This window comes from Ruditapes philippinarum, unplaced genomic scaffold, assembly GCF_026571515.1.
Source record: "Ruditapes philippinarum isolate M1 unplaced genomic scaffold, ASM2657151v2 ctg660_1_1_1_1, whole genome shotgun sequence".
Taxonomy (NCBI): Eukaryota; Metazoa; Mollusca; class Bivalvia; order Venerida; family Veneridae; genus Ruditapes; species Ruditapes philippinarum.
Window position 1 is genome coordinate 322,730 of NW_026860859.1, and position 16,241 is coordinate 338,970.

The 16,241-nt window shown below is 32.1% G+C and overlaps 1 protein-coding gene across 1 annotated transcript; it reads left to right on the top strand.

Annotated features, from left to right (window-relative positions):
• The first annotated feature begins 778 nt into the window (after nt 1-778).
• On the top strand, nt 779-16,241 carry LOC132713596 (dolichyl-diphosphooligosaccharide--protein glycosyltransferase subunit STT3A-like). Its single transcript, XM_060696237.1, has 16 exons — nt 779-907; nt 4,404-4,519; nt 4,824-5,006; nt 5,426-5,571; nt 6,353-6,550; nt 7,150-7,260; nt 7,778-7,858; nt 8,303-8,459; nt 8,864-9,016; nt 9,343-9,425; nt 9,839-10,006; nt 10,510-10,698; nt 11,211-11,327; nt 13,324-13,426; nt 14,125-14,313; nt 14,885-16,241. Exons 2-16 carry the CDS (start codon nt 4,411-4,413, stop codon nt 15,028-15,030), a joined length of 2,133 nt encoding a protein of 710 aa, XP_060552220.1. The 5' UTR covers nt 779-907; nt 4,404-4,410; the 3' UTR covers nt 15,031-16,241.

Here is a 16,241-nt window from a genome sequence, read left to right on the forward strand (position 1 = left end):
AAAATTTGATATTCATATGTTTACCATCCCCCATAGGCCATCATTTAAAATCAATTGAATAGATTTTTTTATCACAACCTGACCTATTAGAGAGCTTACATCATGCTTAAAATCTAATAAGTTAATACATTTCATATGTACATGTATGTTAAAACTTAGAACATCGACGTTAATAACGGTAAAATAAAAATCCATGGTTAAAATATCTTTTTCTTTCACACGAGTTAATTAGTAAATTAGATCAATGCAATTAAATCTTCCACAGAAAGAAAGAACATGTAATCTGTTATAGAGTTTTAGAAAAAAAATCAATAATATGTAGAATTACGTATAACATAAAGAATATCATTTTTGTTCTGATGAGCCGAAACGTCTGCACTAATTAATTACTGAATGCTCGTGTTTATGTGGCTTGTTTGTTATTTTTTATTTATTTTATTTATTTATTAATTTAGGAACATAGCACATGATGCAATAATAATATCATACAGTTAAGAAAAACATATATATCTATATAGTTATATAAAATGAGATAAAAACAGCATAAAAGAGCACACTTTTATCATAAAAAATAATATAATATATACTATGCACCTATGGGTAGCCCATTAAGCTAAAAGCTTGATGGGCTATTTATTTAGTTCATTGTAGAATTACATTTAGTCTATTGTAGAATTACATAAAACTCTAACAGTGAGAACCGCAGAGCTATATTTAATGTGATTACGAGAAACTTAATTTTTACGGATAAGGAACGATTTACACGTTTTAATCCCGTTTTAATATTACAGGTAATATCCAATACATTGGACCAATCAACGGTCTCGTTACAATTTAACGTAGGAGAAGCTGACACATAGGCCCGGCGAAGAGCGAGTCCCTGGAAATTAAAGGTTTTCTGATAAAAGTAAGATTTCTAATTTCCTGGCATTGTTGTAAATTGGTGAATTCAACTGAGGTTCTATATGTTTGCGTGTTGACAAACTTGAAAAATTCGCCTTTATTTGCAAAATCACGCATTTGAATTGATGATGTGGCTGCTGTCAGGGGAGATAATCTGTCTAATGGTTTAACGAAGACAGAACACGTCATACCTTAATATGTGCTTGCTTAGCCTTTTTTATTACTAGTAACTAACGTTTTACATGACTGGGACATCTGTCATTAATTTGCTTTGATTCTTTTTCTACGTGAATTAAAAAAAATCTACAGGAAGCAAATCACAACAAAATTACATAAGAATTGCAGACTCGGTTTGATTGAGTCTGTACATGAGGTATAATGAATAAGTGCAACATCCCTCACGCCCCCTAGCACCGGCTTGAGCAATACTCAATTCTCAACACTTAATAGTTCTGGCATCAATGATCACGTAGGACTAGAAAAATATAACAACACTGAAGTGAAGTACGGGGCAAATTTTTACAGCTGCCACACATCACTTGACACCTACTGTTGTGAAGTATAAAAATCTGGAGACAAAGTGATCCCTCGTAAGCATTAATCACAACAATATTACATAAGAATTGCAGACTCAGTTTGATTGAGTCTGTACATGAGGGATAATGAATAAGTGCAACATCCCTCACGCCCCCTAGCACCGGCTTGAGTGGTACTCAATTCTCAACACTTAATAGTGCTGGCATCAATGATCCCGAAGGACCAGAAAAATATAACAACACTGAAAAATCCCATTTACCACCAAGTCCAGTAAAGATTGCAAAGTCTAAGACGTTAACAATAACACACCCCTTGGTAACTTTTAAAACATTTTAGTTTAATCTTACCATGATTTCCTGGTGTCAATCAACAGAACTTTGAATTATCTTTGAGATGAAGTAAGAACCAATGTTTATAGAATTTATTATGATAGATCTACTATAATTAACATTTTAATTATTGATATAAAAAGTAGATTCTGCTTCATGACCATTCAATATGAGAAGAGCTCTGGGCATTCATATTCTACATTGCATTTATCGAGCCTAGACACAGACCGTGATAAAGGATGACACATTAGAAACCCTGAAGAAATCCAGACATGGTTTTGAACCCCAGACATCTCATTTACTAGGCACACAATATATGTTGCTAACAGGTTGTGAGAGCATTTTGGATTTTTTCATACTAGCGTGTTAAACAGTATTTGTGAATTGTATTTATTACATGTTTTGCAGTAGATTACTGAATTATAACGGTTGATTATATTCAGGGCTCATCCGGAAGGGCGATTCAGGCGAAAACTTCGCCGTGTATATTCCAATTTCGCTCTCCCGATTGATCAAAGAGAAGTCAACATCGCCGATAAAATCTTAATTCCCAAATAGTAATTACTTAGCGATGTAAAGAGCAGAGATTGTATCCGCCCATATGACGACCGCTAATTATCATTATCCAATCAGAGCGTCGCTTTATACTACCCTTCTACCTGTAAGCAAAGCGATAGACCGCCTACTCTAAACAGTAAATAATGAGAGCATCGGCCCGAAACGGTATAATTGTGTGATAGTTTTGCGAGTTTAATACGGGATTTGGCGATAATTATAGATTGTTTTTTCCCGATTATCTAAACATGTGCAATCTTCCCTAATTGATATACACGATGCACTTCGATGGCGGGGTTTTAACCCGAGTAAAGGCGATGTGCAATGGATTTTTCGCGGCTATCACAAAACTGTTATTCAATTAAAAATAATCAATTTCATTAATGATCAGCGACCGGATTAAAAACTTAATCATAGTCTTGAATGATTTCAGTCTGTTAACATCAATTTTTACTGTAAAATTGTTATGTCGCTCACGTCATGGCTACAAGGCGAAATGCCGAAACCGAGCAACTTAAGAAAGTTACTGATTCTGATAGTTACACCTACGCGAAAATTTAAGAAAGCCAATTCGCAAAAATCTTGCGATTGGTATGTTGTAGACAGTGGGGCTGTTTGGCATTAAATGCCAAATTTGACACAGTTTACGCACGTGGGCACGACATCCCGGCTAAACTACATATCGGTCGTATATCATGAAATGTATATAACAACAAAATTTGTCAGGAAAGAAGTGTTCTTTTTGTTTCAATATATATTTGTTTTAATATCGTAAATATGACGCTCAGATTAAGATTAATGTTAAATAGCATTATTCTAATATAAAGATATTACCGAATTTAACATTTCATGAAAATAAAGGGAGGTAATTAGAAATTAATTTTCTACAATTTCTCAGTCAAATTTTTCAATAAGAAATGAATGTTTGTAATTTTAGTGATCAAATATAATGTGCACAAATGTTTGCAGTACATATTTTACATATTCTTTGATGTTTGAAAATTGTTTTATAAGCATAATTATATGCATATAAATGTGACATTACAACATTTTGGAATTGGAAAGAAAATTCTGTTACCAGAACAGAATAGAACAGATGTTATTAATCAATATCCAATGTCATCTTCTATTAAAAGTGAGGAAAGTAAAAAATATAAAAATGAATTTATCATCATATCTTTTCTTACACATTATTATCAACAAATCTACATGAAAATATATAAACACATATTTAGAGAAAGCTTATAAATAGCTGATCAATAGATATCAAAAATAATTTTTTTTATTCATATTTGCAGCTCAAAAACATTTAGATGTCATTGCCAGATCTACTATTAATTAATACTACTATTAATTAATAAACTGGAGAAATATTATATGTGATGTTAATTGTGTTTATATTATAATTAAAGGATGTATAGCCATGCATGTTAATGCAGACACATTGGGTTGTTTCCATTCTCCCTAATTTTCGCGAGGAAGTCACTTCTCCCTAAAATTTCCCCCCAGGATGAGCCCTGATATTCCGATAATTTCACAGTAATGATTACCAAATATAATTTCACAGTAGCCGAACTATATTTGGCGTAAAAATAAAATATTTATCATTAATGAATGTTTTTTTTCAGCGGAAATGATGTCAATCATAATAAAAAATGTACGTGATAACTGTAGTTCGTAAATATTTACGAACGTTGTGCTGAAAAACATCTAAAATCTAAAAATAATCATGGAATTATATTTTGCTTCAACATTGTGACGTCATTATTTGATGACGTCATGAAGATAAGAGCATGACGTTACGCGACAAAAATCAGTAAAATGGTGTAAAAATCGTTAAAAAATCATGAAATAAACAGAAAATTTGTTTGTTTTACATGTAAGATCAAATAATATTTCACTCGTGAACCCCAGCTATTATATTTTCACTCGTGGCTACGCCACTCGTGGAAAATATTGCATCTGGTGTTCACTCGGTGAAATATTTTTCGATCTTACACTGAAACAAACAAATATCCTCTATATAATAAAAGTAGATTTGCTATTTTTTTGTGTTATTTTATGTTTTTTCTTTTTTAGTTGAAAAATGAAGTCCTCAACTTCGGGTTTTGGACCACAATGGTTCCTGAAGATGAGCTCAGACAAACAGGACACCTTGTTGAAAATGATGATACTTACAATTGCAGCAGTTTTATGTGAGTAAAACTTTTTGTCAGGTCTTTTAATTTTGACTGGACAATATACTATCGGCTAATGAATGTAATATAGTGTTCTGACAGTGAATAAATTGTAAAACATTTAGCAACATAAGCCAAACTCTCTTATTTTTCTCAAGAATGATTTCTTTGTTAAAGAATCAGATTCAGTATGAAATTAATAAAGTGACTGTTGAAAAGAGCGTGATTGTAAAGATTTGTTTCTTTTCAAATTTCAAATCTAAAACTATGCATGTTGTAGTAAGAGTAGAAATAGATGTATCTTTCATGTTTTATATTTCAGCGTTTTCAACACGTCTGTTTTCTGTGTTACGATTTGAGAGTGTTATCCACGAGTTTGATCCTTATTTCAACTACCGAACCACAAGGTTTTTAACTGAAGAAGGTTTCTACAGCTTCCATAACTGGTTTGATGACAGAGCCTGGTACCCACTAGGACGTATTATTGGCGGAACTATTTATCCTGGTATGCACATTTCACACTCTTAAAAAGTATAAAAAAACGTTCTGTTTCCAATCTCTCTACCTACCATTTTTCCACTGCTGAGCCATTTCCACTTTATAGAAATCTTTCCTTTTACAAAATACCATAAAAATACAAGTATTAAAGGTATTAAATGACATTTTATAGATAAACTGTTGTATTTCATATTTGAAGATATGAGCAGAATCAAGATAAAAGTTGTATTTCTTATACAATGTTAAACAAGTGAATGAGCAGTCTCTTTATTCTGCAGTTTGTTCAGCATATTTGTATACATTTGAAAAAAAAGAAATTATTACCCACATACAAGGGGTTACGAACTGCTTAATGTATGAAATATATAATTTCTTTTATATATAAATGATTGTACTGTTGATATATAACTATGCATATTTTCATAGGTTTAATGGTAACATCAGCTATACTTTACCATGCTGCTTGGCTACTAAACATTACTATAGAGATTAGGAACGTTTGTGTATTCCTTGCCCCACTCTTCTCTAGTTTCACAGTACTTGTCACTTATCAACTTACAAAGGAGCTTAAGGTAAAGTATTAGCAATATTTCTTTCTTTATTCACTTTGGGTCCACAGGTAGAGAAACCTATTAAATGAAAGAACCCCATTTATTGAAGAAGAAAAAATTCTTTCAGGCTGAATTATATATTTTTCTGCTTGTTTTATGCTGATTTGAAAAAAATTAGTGCCAGTTTAATTTCATGAATATTTTATCGGGCATCAAGATATCAGTATTTATCTGTTTTTCTGCAATTAACTAACAGTGTGCTTCATTTAAAACAGTAGGATAGAATAAAACTAAAAGGCCATTGTGTGCTATTGTCAATAATTAATTTTACATATGCAGTGCAGCTGTGCTCTCTATAAATTTTAATGTAGCAAGTCAAGATTTGTTAGTATCCAGTTTATTGAGTTATAATGTGCTCCTTAGTGATTCAAAAGTTTTTATGTAAGAAAAGTAGCTAGCAGTAGATTCTGTTTAACCATTGATTTTGCTGACTTCTAGGGCTTATTAAGAAAACTACATATGCCATACATAGGACTAGGGTTTATAAGACCTTATCCACAACCTACTGAGCTAATTGAGTGGGACATAAGGATAAAAACTTCTCGAGCTTTACAAAATAATTTTTCAATTACCATTTCTGGCTCTACTGGTGGCAAAGGTTGATCATTTTTGGTTCCAGTAGACCGGCCTGACTCTATATTGGTGAGAAAGGTAAATAATCTTTAGTTCTACCAGGATGAGTTTTAAAAATCATACCATAATGAAACCAAACAAAATGAAATTTTATGATAATTTGATACAGGATGCAGGAGCTGGTCTGATTGCGGCAGCTATGATTGCTATAGTACCAGGATATATTTCCCGTTCCGTGGCAGGTTCCTACGATAACGAGGGTATTGCTATTTTCTGTATGCTGCTGACCTACATGTTGTGGATTAAATCTGTGAAAACAGGCTCAGTATTCTGGGCTTCCCTCTGTGCACTCGCATACTTTTATATGGTAAGTTTACTTGTTTAGCTAAGGTGATTGCCTCTATTTTGGAAGCACTTAATGTTAAGTTATTTTCTTTTTTTTTGATATCTCCGTAGACAGAGTGTTATGCCTTGCCTTTAGATTTTGTGTTTGTTCTATTTGTAACCTTAAAAAGAGATTTCATATTTTAACTTGTGGATATAAGATCAGAAAAATAATACTAAAAATAGCAAAAAGAATAGAATGTTAATTGTGTTTTTTTTTGACTTCCTGAATTTCATATTCAGTACATACTTAAAATGAATTGTTATGTCGCTTGAATTAAAAAATAGTAACCGCCTCCGTGGTCGAGGGGTTGGAGTAGACTTCTAATCCAGTTACCTCTCTGGCGTGGGTTCGATGCCCGGGAGATGCTTTGGTAGTTTAGCGCGGAGGAAGGAAGTCTGGTACTGGTGTAACTCTCCAGGAACGATGGTTAGGAAACTACCCGCCTATATGACTGAAATACTGTTGGAAAAAGGCGTAAAATGAAAAAACAAACAAACATTAAAAAATATATTTTGCAAAAGAAAAAGAGAATAAAATAAAAGTTGCAGCATTAAGGTGATAGTCATTTTATATTTCAGGTTTCTTCATGGGGAGGCTATGTTTTCCTTATCAACTTGATCCCCCTTCATGTGCTGGCCCTCATGTTAACTGGACGATTCTCTCACAGAATATATGTTGCTTATTCAACAGTATGTATAATGTAGATAATGCTTATAATGTCACTTTATTTGCTCACATTGTTTAAATACCACATATAAGCAAACATAAGTATGTTACTTACTGTAAAACACTTTTGAACTGTTCATTAATTGTGTATTTTGGAATTAGCAGAGAAATAAACCCTGAAAAAAAGGGAAAGGGTTACCTTGGTCCTCATCTTTTCATATATGCAGTTTATTAACCCACTGTCTAAATTGTTATTCTCTGTATATCCTATTTATATCAGCCGATTCACACAAAAATATGTCTTTTATTAATGCAAATTGGACACCCAGAATGTAATTATTCCAGCAATTAAGGTAAATTAACTTAACACACCCACAAATCAGATATTCAATGGCCTCCACAAAGCAAGATAGATTTACTTCATAGCAAAAGCTTTATTTGCAAGTACCAAATTTCAGATAAATTATTTATTTGAATAGGAAGATCAATTGCACACAGTAAGAATGTTGTTTTAATATTTATTCTTTTTATCACTTATAGGTATACTGTCTGGGTACAATCCTCTCTATGCAGATCTCTTTTGTTGGTTTCCAGCCTGTACAATCTAGTGAACATATGGCTGTAAGTATACTAGGAACCAAACTGTCCTCAAAATGCTTTATATTTAATTTTGTATTGTACATTAAATTTTTGATCTTTTAAATGAACAGTGTTATGTGTATGTAATAAATTTTGAGTGCAACATATGAGGTAATGAAATTTTCTTTTAATTTTTGTGAAGATATGTAGGGACAATATTCATTGCCCTTTTATGCTTAGGCTGATTTTTGCTTTTATTATAGTTTTAAATATGTCTCAGTTTTATTGTAATAATGCATGGAAGGACACCTGAGGTCTTCCTGTACCTGTCCAGTAAAGTTGCCATATGACCTATACTGTCACCTCGGTCAATATGTCATCTGCATATGAATCTCATCATATTCAATGACTCGCTAGTCAGTAATTGTATATTGTTTAATGGTAGAATTCAAATGAAATTTTGACCTTTTCTCTTATTTATTTTAGGCTCTTGGCGTGTTTGGATTGTGTCAGATTCATACATTTGTTGACTATGTAAGATCTAAACTGACTGGTGAACAGTTTAATCTGCTCTTTAAGAGTATTGTCTTGTTTGTTGGCTCCATTGGTACTTTAGCTGTTGCCATAGCAACCGCCCTAGGCAGTATCCTTTATAACACTGAATATAAATTTGTAATGCATTAATATATAATTGCTTCAAAACTGTTGCAACTACTTGTGTTTGTTTCTGAAGATACAATAGTTTTGTATTGACTCTATGATATATAGAACATGAGTTGTATCATGTTCCTGGAGAACATTTAATCACAAAGGGAGCAAAACTAGAAATATGTTCATTAGACACTTGCGCTCCTTGATTATTAACTTGACCCAGTAAGCCGGCATATTTGCATACTGATGAATATGTTATAGTTGTGTTAACAGTTTATTTTAGCACCTAGGTACAATTTTATATAACCTGTGAATTCATTTTCTCCAGTTCTAGCAATAAGGAATGGGTGTAAGTTTATACTATAGACAGTTATAGATCCTTAACAGATTAAACAGAAATCTCACCATGGACTGGACGTTTTTATTCTCTCCTTGACCCATCTTATGCGAAGAACAACATCCCGATTATAGCATCTGTATCAGAACATCAGCCTACAACATGGTCATCTTTCTACTTTGATCTTCAACTGCTTGTATTTATGTTCCCAGGTATATAGTTAACTTGTAAAGTTTTATATGTTCCCAGGTAAATAGTTAACTTGTAAAGTTTTAGTAGCTATGACAGGTTTATACTAGGTCGAACTGCATAATTAAGATATCACCAGACTTTTAACTTTAGAACTACATAATTTCTAAATTACCTGTTTGTTTTTATATCCTTTAAAACCAACAATAGACATACGGGAATTTAATGTAGGGCAGATGTGTTACATAAATATTGCATGTAAATTGCACAACAAACCTTAGAAAATGATTATTTAGCAGTATGGATGCAGTCAAAGATAAGATAAAGTATACATATATTGTTATTTCAGCTGGCCTATACTTCTGTTTTAAGAAGCTTACAGATGCTAACATCTTTATCATCATGTATGGAGTTACCAGTATCTACTTCGCTGTAAGTTTGCCTACTTTCTTAACAAAGTTTTACTGTTAATTTAAATGTTTTTGCAAATTTCTAGTTTATTTACATGGAGAACTAAATACAAGATGGTATTAGAGAATACAGTTGAAATGATAAACTTGCAGTTGAAATGATAAACGTACAGTTGAAATGATAAACTTACAGTTGAAATGATAAATTTACAGAATTTATGAAGGACAGTTAAAAGTGTTTCTTTTGTGATATACTTGGTAATCTGTCTGTAATTAACAGGTCATGTTTTTACTGCCTGTCAAATACACAGTAACATTAATACATTTGTAGCTAAACTTTAGTGAACAATCAGTCCAGTGACCAGTTTGTAAAAAATTTCTTAGTTAACATATTAGTGTTACAGTTGAATTTATTATTTTGTGTTGGTAATTCAGGGTGTGATGGTACGTCTGATGTTGGTTCTGGCACCGGTCATGTGCATTCTGTCTGCTATAGGGGTGTCAGGTATCCTGTCAACATATATGAAGAATATTGATAACCCTAACAAGAGCAAGGACAAGAAACCAAAGAGAATTGACCAGACTTACCCATTAAAACATGAGGTAATTCTTTCTCCATTCTATATTTATGATGATCTTTTTTCTATGAAATGGTTATAATTGGTATTACTTAACAAATTGTTTATTCATGACATCATGTTTTAGTATAAGAGTATAATATTAATATATCTGTTATTATAATACTGCACATTTGTAATGTCGCTTTTCATTTGATAATCATGATGTTTATATAGTTTTATATACACAGCACCTAGCGGCTAGATTTATACCGCATTTCTAAACAACCATTTATATTGGGCCTTATTATCTGTCAAAAATATTTATAAGTAGTAATGTACACTAATTTTGAATGAGTTTTTGCTGATGTTTTTGTGAGTTAGAAACTCTCCTACCAGTTAAGAACTATTAATGAACAAAACTTGAATCCCCTTTTTGAGAAACAAAACGGCAAAATTTTTAAACAAAGGACGTGAAATTTAACATAAAACCATGAATTCATAACAGTTGATATCCCTGTTTTATATTATTGTTGTTATGTATTTCAGATTGCCACAGGTGTTGTGTTTATGATGGCAGCTTTCCTGATCACTTATACCTTCCATTGTACATGGGTTACATCAGAAGCATACTCCAGTCCTTCTATTGTGTTGTCTGCACGTGCTGGAGATGGTGGTAGAATTATCTTTGACGATTTCAGGGAGGCTTACTACTGGCTGAGACACAACACAGCTGAGGTAAGCTGGCATTTTCTTCCTTAATATATTATCTCTAGTAGAAGTAGCTGTTGTCAAAGACAAACAAAAATGATGTTCTTTTCCGGGACTCCACTGAGGTTTTTTTGACATGACAGGGCTGGAAATATTGATTTCGACATTTTTGTACTATTTGATGTAGGGCTATATCAATAACTTACAAAATTTCAGATCATTTGCTCACTCTGTTTTTCCTAAATAATTATTCTATTTGTGAAAAATGACCCAAAATTGAAAAGAGTTGTGTACATGATACTGTTTTCAAAATTGTTTTCATCAACAAGGCTTACTTGTTCATGAAATTGAATTTCATTTGAATCCAGCACATTTATGTGCCAGCGTTTGTGATAGCAAGTGTTTTCTTTTTTCCAAGTATTGGTATGTAAGCTTTATAAGCAGTTTGAAGACTTGTTGTTAGTATAACAAGTTATGCTTATTCATTCATGACTATCAAATATAGATTAACTTTAATCAAATGATTGATTATATTCTAGGATGCTAAAGTAATGTCCTGGTGGGATTACGGTTACCAGATTACAGCTATGGCAAACAGAACTATACTTGTTGATAATAACACTTGGAATAATACACATATATCTCGTGTAGGACAAGTAAGTTAACATATATTTTGTAATTGGTAGTTATAGTAACAGTTCAGTTGGCATAAAATGTTTTATATGCTCTTTGAAATTATTCAACAGGGTGTTCCAGGTATGTCCTTCCTTTCATTATACTTAACTTACTTATTGAATTAATATCTATTATTGATATATCAGATCAGTAATCAAATTGATATTGATTATAACTATATTATACAGAATTTTGTTGAGTTCAATCTTGTAGGAAGCTATAAGCTTATAGACACGTTCCTGGAACCAGCCAGTACTAAGTAAAAAGTGTAAAGTCGATTGCTCTGGGAAACAATGGCTTGCCCCAGACAAGTTTTGAACGTACACAATCAAAAATCCTTAATTATATCTGAGATAGTTATTATCTCTTTACATTGATGATCCATAGAAATACATAGTCAAAAGTTAAATTAATTCAGAACACCCATTATTGTCTACCGAGTTAAGTTTTCCTTTATGAATAGTATATTTCTCCAAACTTTTTGCAAATACATGTATGCTAAGTAAGGTCACAAGTAAAGTTAAGGAAAGGTCCTGGCATTGGACCTCCTGAAGATTTTGCAATTCAGCACATAATTTAAAAGGCTTATTACTTCTTCTGTTTCTTTTATAGTAAAGGCCATTACATGTATATAAATGTTAGGTGACAACTACATGTATAGGCGTTAACAATTTTTTTTTGGACACAACTTCTACATTTTATGAGATTTTAACCAAACTTTTACAGAATGATTGTCATCAAGTGCCTTGCACATAATGTCAGCGATTTTGATTGTTTAGTTTTTACAGGAGCTTTGCTTTTGTCATGTTCATGTATACTATATTGATGAAACCCTGGCTATGTCATTATTATCCCCCGCCGATGGAATCGGGAGGGGGATATAGTATTGGCGTTGTCCGTCCGTCCGTCCATCCGTCCGTCCGAATTTCGTTTCCGGAGTAGTTCTCTCCAACTACTGGCTGGAATTCAACGAAACTTTATGGGAATCATCAATACCAAGAGGAGATGCGCATATCGTCGGCTTGTTCCGGTCAGACACTTAAACTCAGAGTTATGGCCCTTGATTAGTTATGCAGTATGCATATGGAGTAAAAATCATTTCCGCGCTACTTCTCTGCAACTACTGGCTGGAATTCAACGAAACTTTATGGGAACCTTCAATACCAAGAGGAGATGCGCATATCGTCGGCTTGTTCTGGTCAGACACTTTAACTCAGAGTTATGGCCCTTGATTAGTTATGCAATATGCATATGGAGTAAAAAATCGTTTCCGGAGTAGTTCTCTGCAACTACTGGCTGGAATTCAACTAACTTTATGGGAATCATCAATATCAAGAGGAGATGCGCATATCGTCGCCTTGTTCCGGTCAGACCCTTTAACTCAGAGTTATGGCCCTTGATTAGTTATGTAGTATGCATATAGAATAAAAATCGTTTCCGCGCTACTTCTCTGCAACTACTGGCTGGAATTCAACGAAACTTTATGGGAACCTTCAATACCAAGAGGGGATGCGCATATTGTCAGCTTGTTCCTGTCAGACACTTTAACTCAGAGTTATGGCCCTTGATTAGTTATGCAGTATCCATATAGAAAAATATTTGTTTCCTCGCTACTTCTCTGCTTCTACTGGCTGGAATTCAATGAAACTTTATGGGATACTAAGAGGAGATGTGCATATAGTCGCCTTGTTCCCGGTCAGATACTTATAACTCAGATTTATGGCCCTTGATTAGTTATGTAGTATGCATACATCTCATTGGCATTTCCAGATTTTACTATTTAACACAAAATTATGGCTCTGTTATTGCCCTGAATATTTATCAAGTTCAAAGAATATTACTGTTTATGCCATGATTAATATATAAATAAAGCCTTATGTCTTCAGTTGTTGTGTTAATAATAACCAGTACTCGGCGGGGGATATAAATTCAACGAATTTGCTTGTTTCTCCTCATTTATTGTTGTTATGTTTTCAGGCTATGTCATCTACAGAGGAAAAAGCATATGAAATAATGCGAGAATTAGATGTCAATTATGTACTGGTTATATTTGGAGGTCTCACAGGATATTCTTCAGATGGTAGTTTTCATTTTATTACATGCTTTTTGGTGGTTTATAGAAATATATCAGTGATATAAAACTGGTAATTTCACTGTTTCAAACAGTGCAATTACCACTTTGATAATTTCACTGTTTTGAATTTAAGCCCCTTACGTTGTTTCGGTGAAACACCAGCGTGCACAGTACTGGGTACCAACTTAATGACGTGACGTCGTAAATGACGTCACGTTGTATTATTATTTGGCGCGCTTTTTATTCAGTATTAGGTTTAATGTCTTTTTAAAACGTTTCTTTGCATATAATAAAAAGAAAATTTGTTTAGTTTAGTGTAAGATCGAAATATATTTCACCTTGTGAATACCAAAAGTTCATATTTCACTCGTGGCTGCGCCACTCATGAAATATACCTTTTGGCGCTGACTCGGTGAAATATATTCCGATCTTACACTGAACTAAACAAATATCCTCTATTTCTTATTTTTTAGAACTATTCCTTAACATTTTAAAAGTTCAAATATTTTTTTGTCTGTACTGTATAACTTATAGAAAGTATTTATTTTGAAATTTTGTATTGAATGTGTTTAAGAGCCAGATATTATGAATTTTTATTTGAAAACATGAGCCTTTATCTTTACCAGGTTACCACTTAAGATTTTAAAATGAGTTTTATGTAAACCTAAAAGTTAACTAATGATTTGCTTGGTATAATATTTTAGATATAAACAAGTTTTTATGGATGGTACGTATTGGTGGGTCTACAGATCGTGGCAGTCATATCAAGGAAAGTGACTATTACACTCCACAGGGTGAATTCCGTGTGGACAAAGATGGTTCCCCTATACTACTGAACTGTTTGATGTACAAGATGTGTTATTATAGATTTGGTCAGGTGTATACTGAACAAGGTATTTGTAGTTTACTTGTTGTATTTGTCATTTTATCGAATTAACAATAATAGTATGCATTTGCATGAAGACTTAAAGTCTCTATATTTTACACTTTTTATCTCAGTGTGAGATATTGGTAATATACCAAAGTTAATCACTTTTCCATCTGTACTCAGGAGGATGATTCCTCTATGAACTCTGAATTTGTACAATAAATTTGTTCTTACAGGGCATTTTTGCATAATCACCAGGGTCTGATATAAGGTTCCATTTCGGATCCAAAATAACCTATTTTTTCCCAATTTCAATAAAATATTCCCAAAAGCTGCCAAAATATCTATAAAAAAATAGCATCTGAGATAATTTGGACAGTTTTGACTTATTCTTTAAAAGAAGAGACAGGTTATTTGATCATACATCACTATGAATAAAAGTTAAGAGCTATGCGTATGTAAGTTTTTCAACTGATATAAATTTATCAAATTGCCTGGAATGCTGTTTAATTTCTCCCAATTGAAGCCAGAGGTATTTCCCACACTTCAACATTGAATGCTGTAGTAAGATAAATATGTATATTTTATTTATTCAGGTAAACCAACAGGTTATGACAGAGTTAGAAATGCTGAGATAGGTAACAAGGATTTTGAACTTGATGTGTTAGAGGAAGCGTATACCACAGAGCACTGGCTTGTCCGCATTTATAAAGTTAAAGATTTAGATAATAGAGGACTATAAACATTTTACAACACAAATATTGTTTATGTTATTAGATAAGTTTTTTATTTCATTATATAGTTTTCATGCCTCAAAACAACCTTACTGGTTATTCTGTAATGATAAGCTTGGAAGATTTTTTTTCTGCTCTAAAATAAAAAATAAATGAGAAAATTTTAAAGTTGACAGTTTTTGTATGACTTTTATGGTAGACATGAATGTCAGAAATTTAACATGACTTAAGAACTTACATTCATATCACAGAAGGACAAAAATTTAAAGCTTGAGTTACTTTTGTAACAATTTTAAAAGTTATTCTATAACTTACATTGGTTAAAATTTGTCTTAGGCCTATTTATAAGAAAAGAAATTCTGTAATAAGAGACATAATGAGTAATTCACATATGAAAGAAGTAATACAGTTTACTGGTACCCAAGTTTTTATATAGTGGATTGAGTGGATTGTTCTATTTGGAATTTTAACTAATCAGATATTTAATAAAAGTTGTTACAAAATAATATTCATAACATGTAGTTTTAAGGAGAGAACATTTTTTATATTTAGCTATTATTACTGATAGCTCAGCAAGGTTGTTTTTGTATGGAATATTCTTGAATTCTTGTACTTTTTAATTCTTAGACATTGACAAGTGTATAGATTAATAAAATATGTCAGTGTTAAATAACAGCGAGGCAAAAGGAAGCTTTCAAAGGTTTAGATAATAAAATATATTTTGGTGAAATTATTAAATTTCATGGAATTTTCATATTTACCAAGTTTTATATCAGATAGTTAGAAATTTTCAAGTTCATTTTCTTTATGATGTGATTGAGAGGTGTTTTAAGTGTTGTACGAATAAAATTGTTGCAAGATTTTTTTCTTCCATGACTTAACTGTTTCACAGTTATTTAATGCATACAAAATATATATTAAATTCAGTATTTTACAATTTTAATTGTTAAAAAAATGAATTTTATATATCAATTACTTACCATATTTCCTGACTTACATGATAACTTATATTAGGTACATATGATTGTAGTAAATGTTCATTATTGTTTTAAATTGAATTACAACTATTGTTACTGAATATAGCGTTAAGTTAAAGTCCTGAATTCTTCATTCATTTACATTGTACTTTCTATTTCTTTAAATATCTATCATTTGAGATGCATTTTGTATGAGACACCAAAAGAAAAGGTTTATATCAAATAAAATATTTTGAATTGTA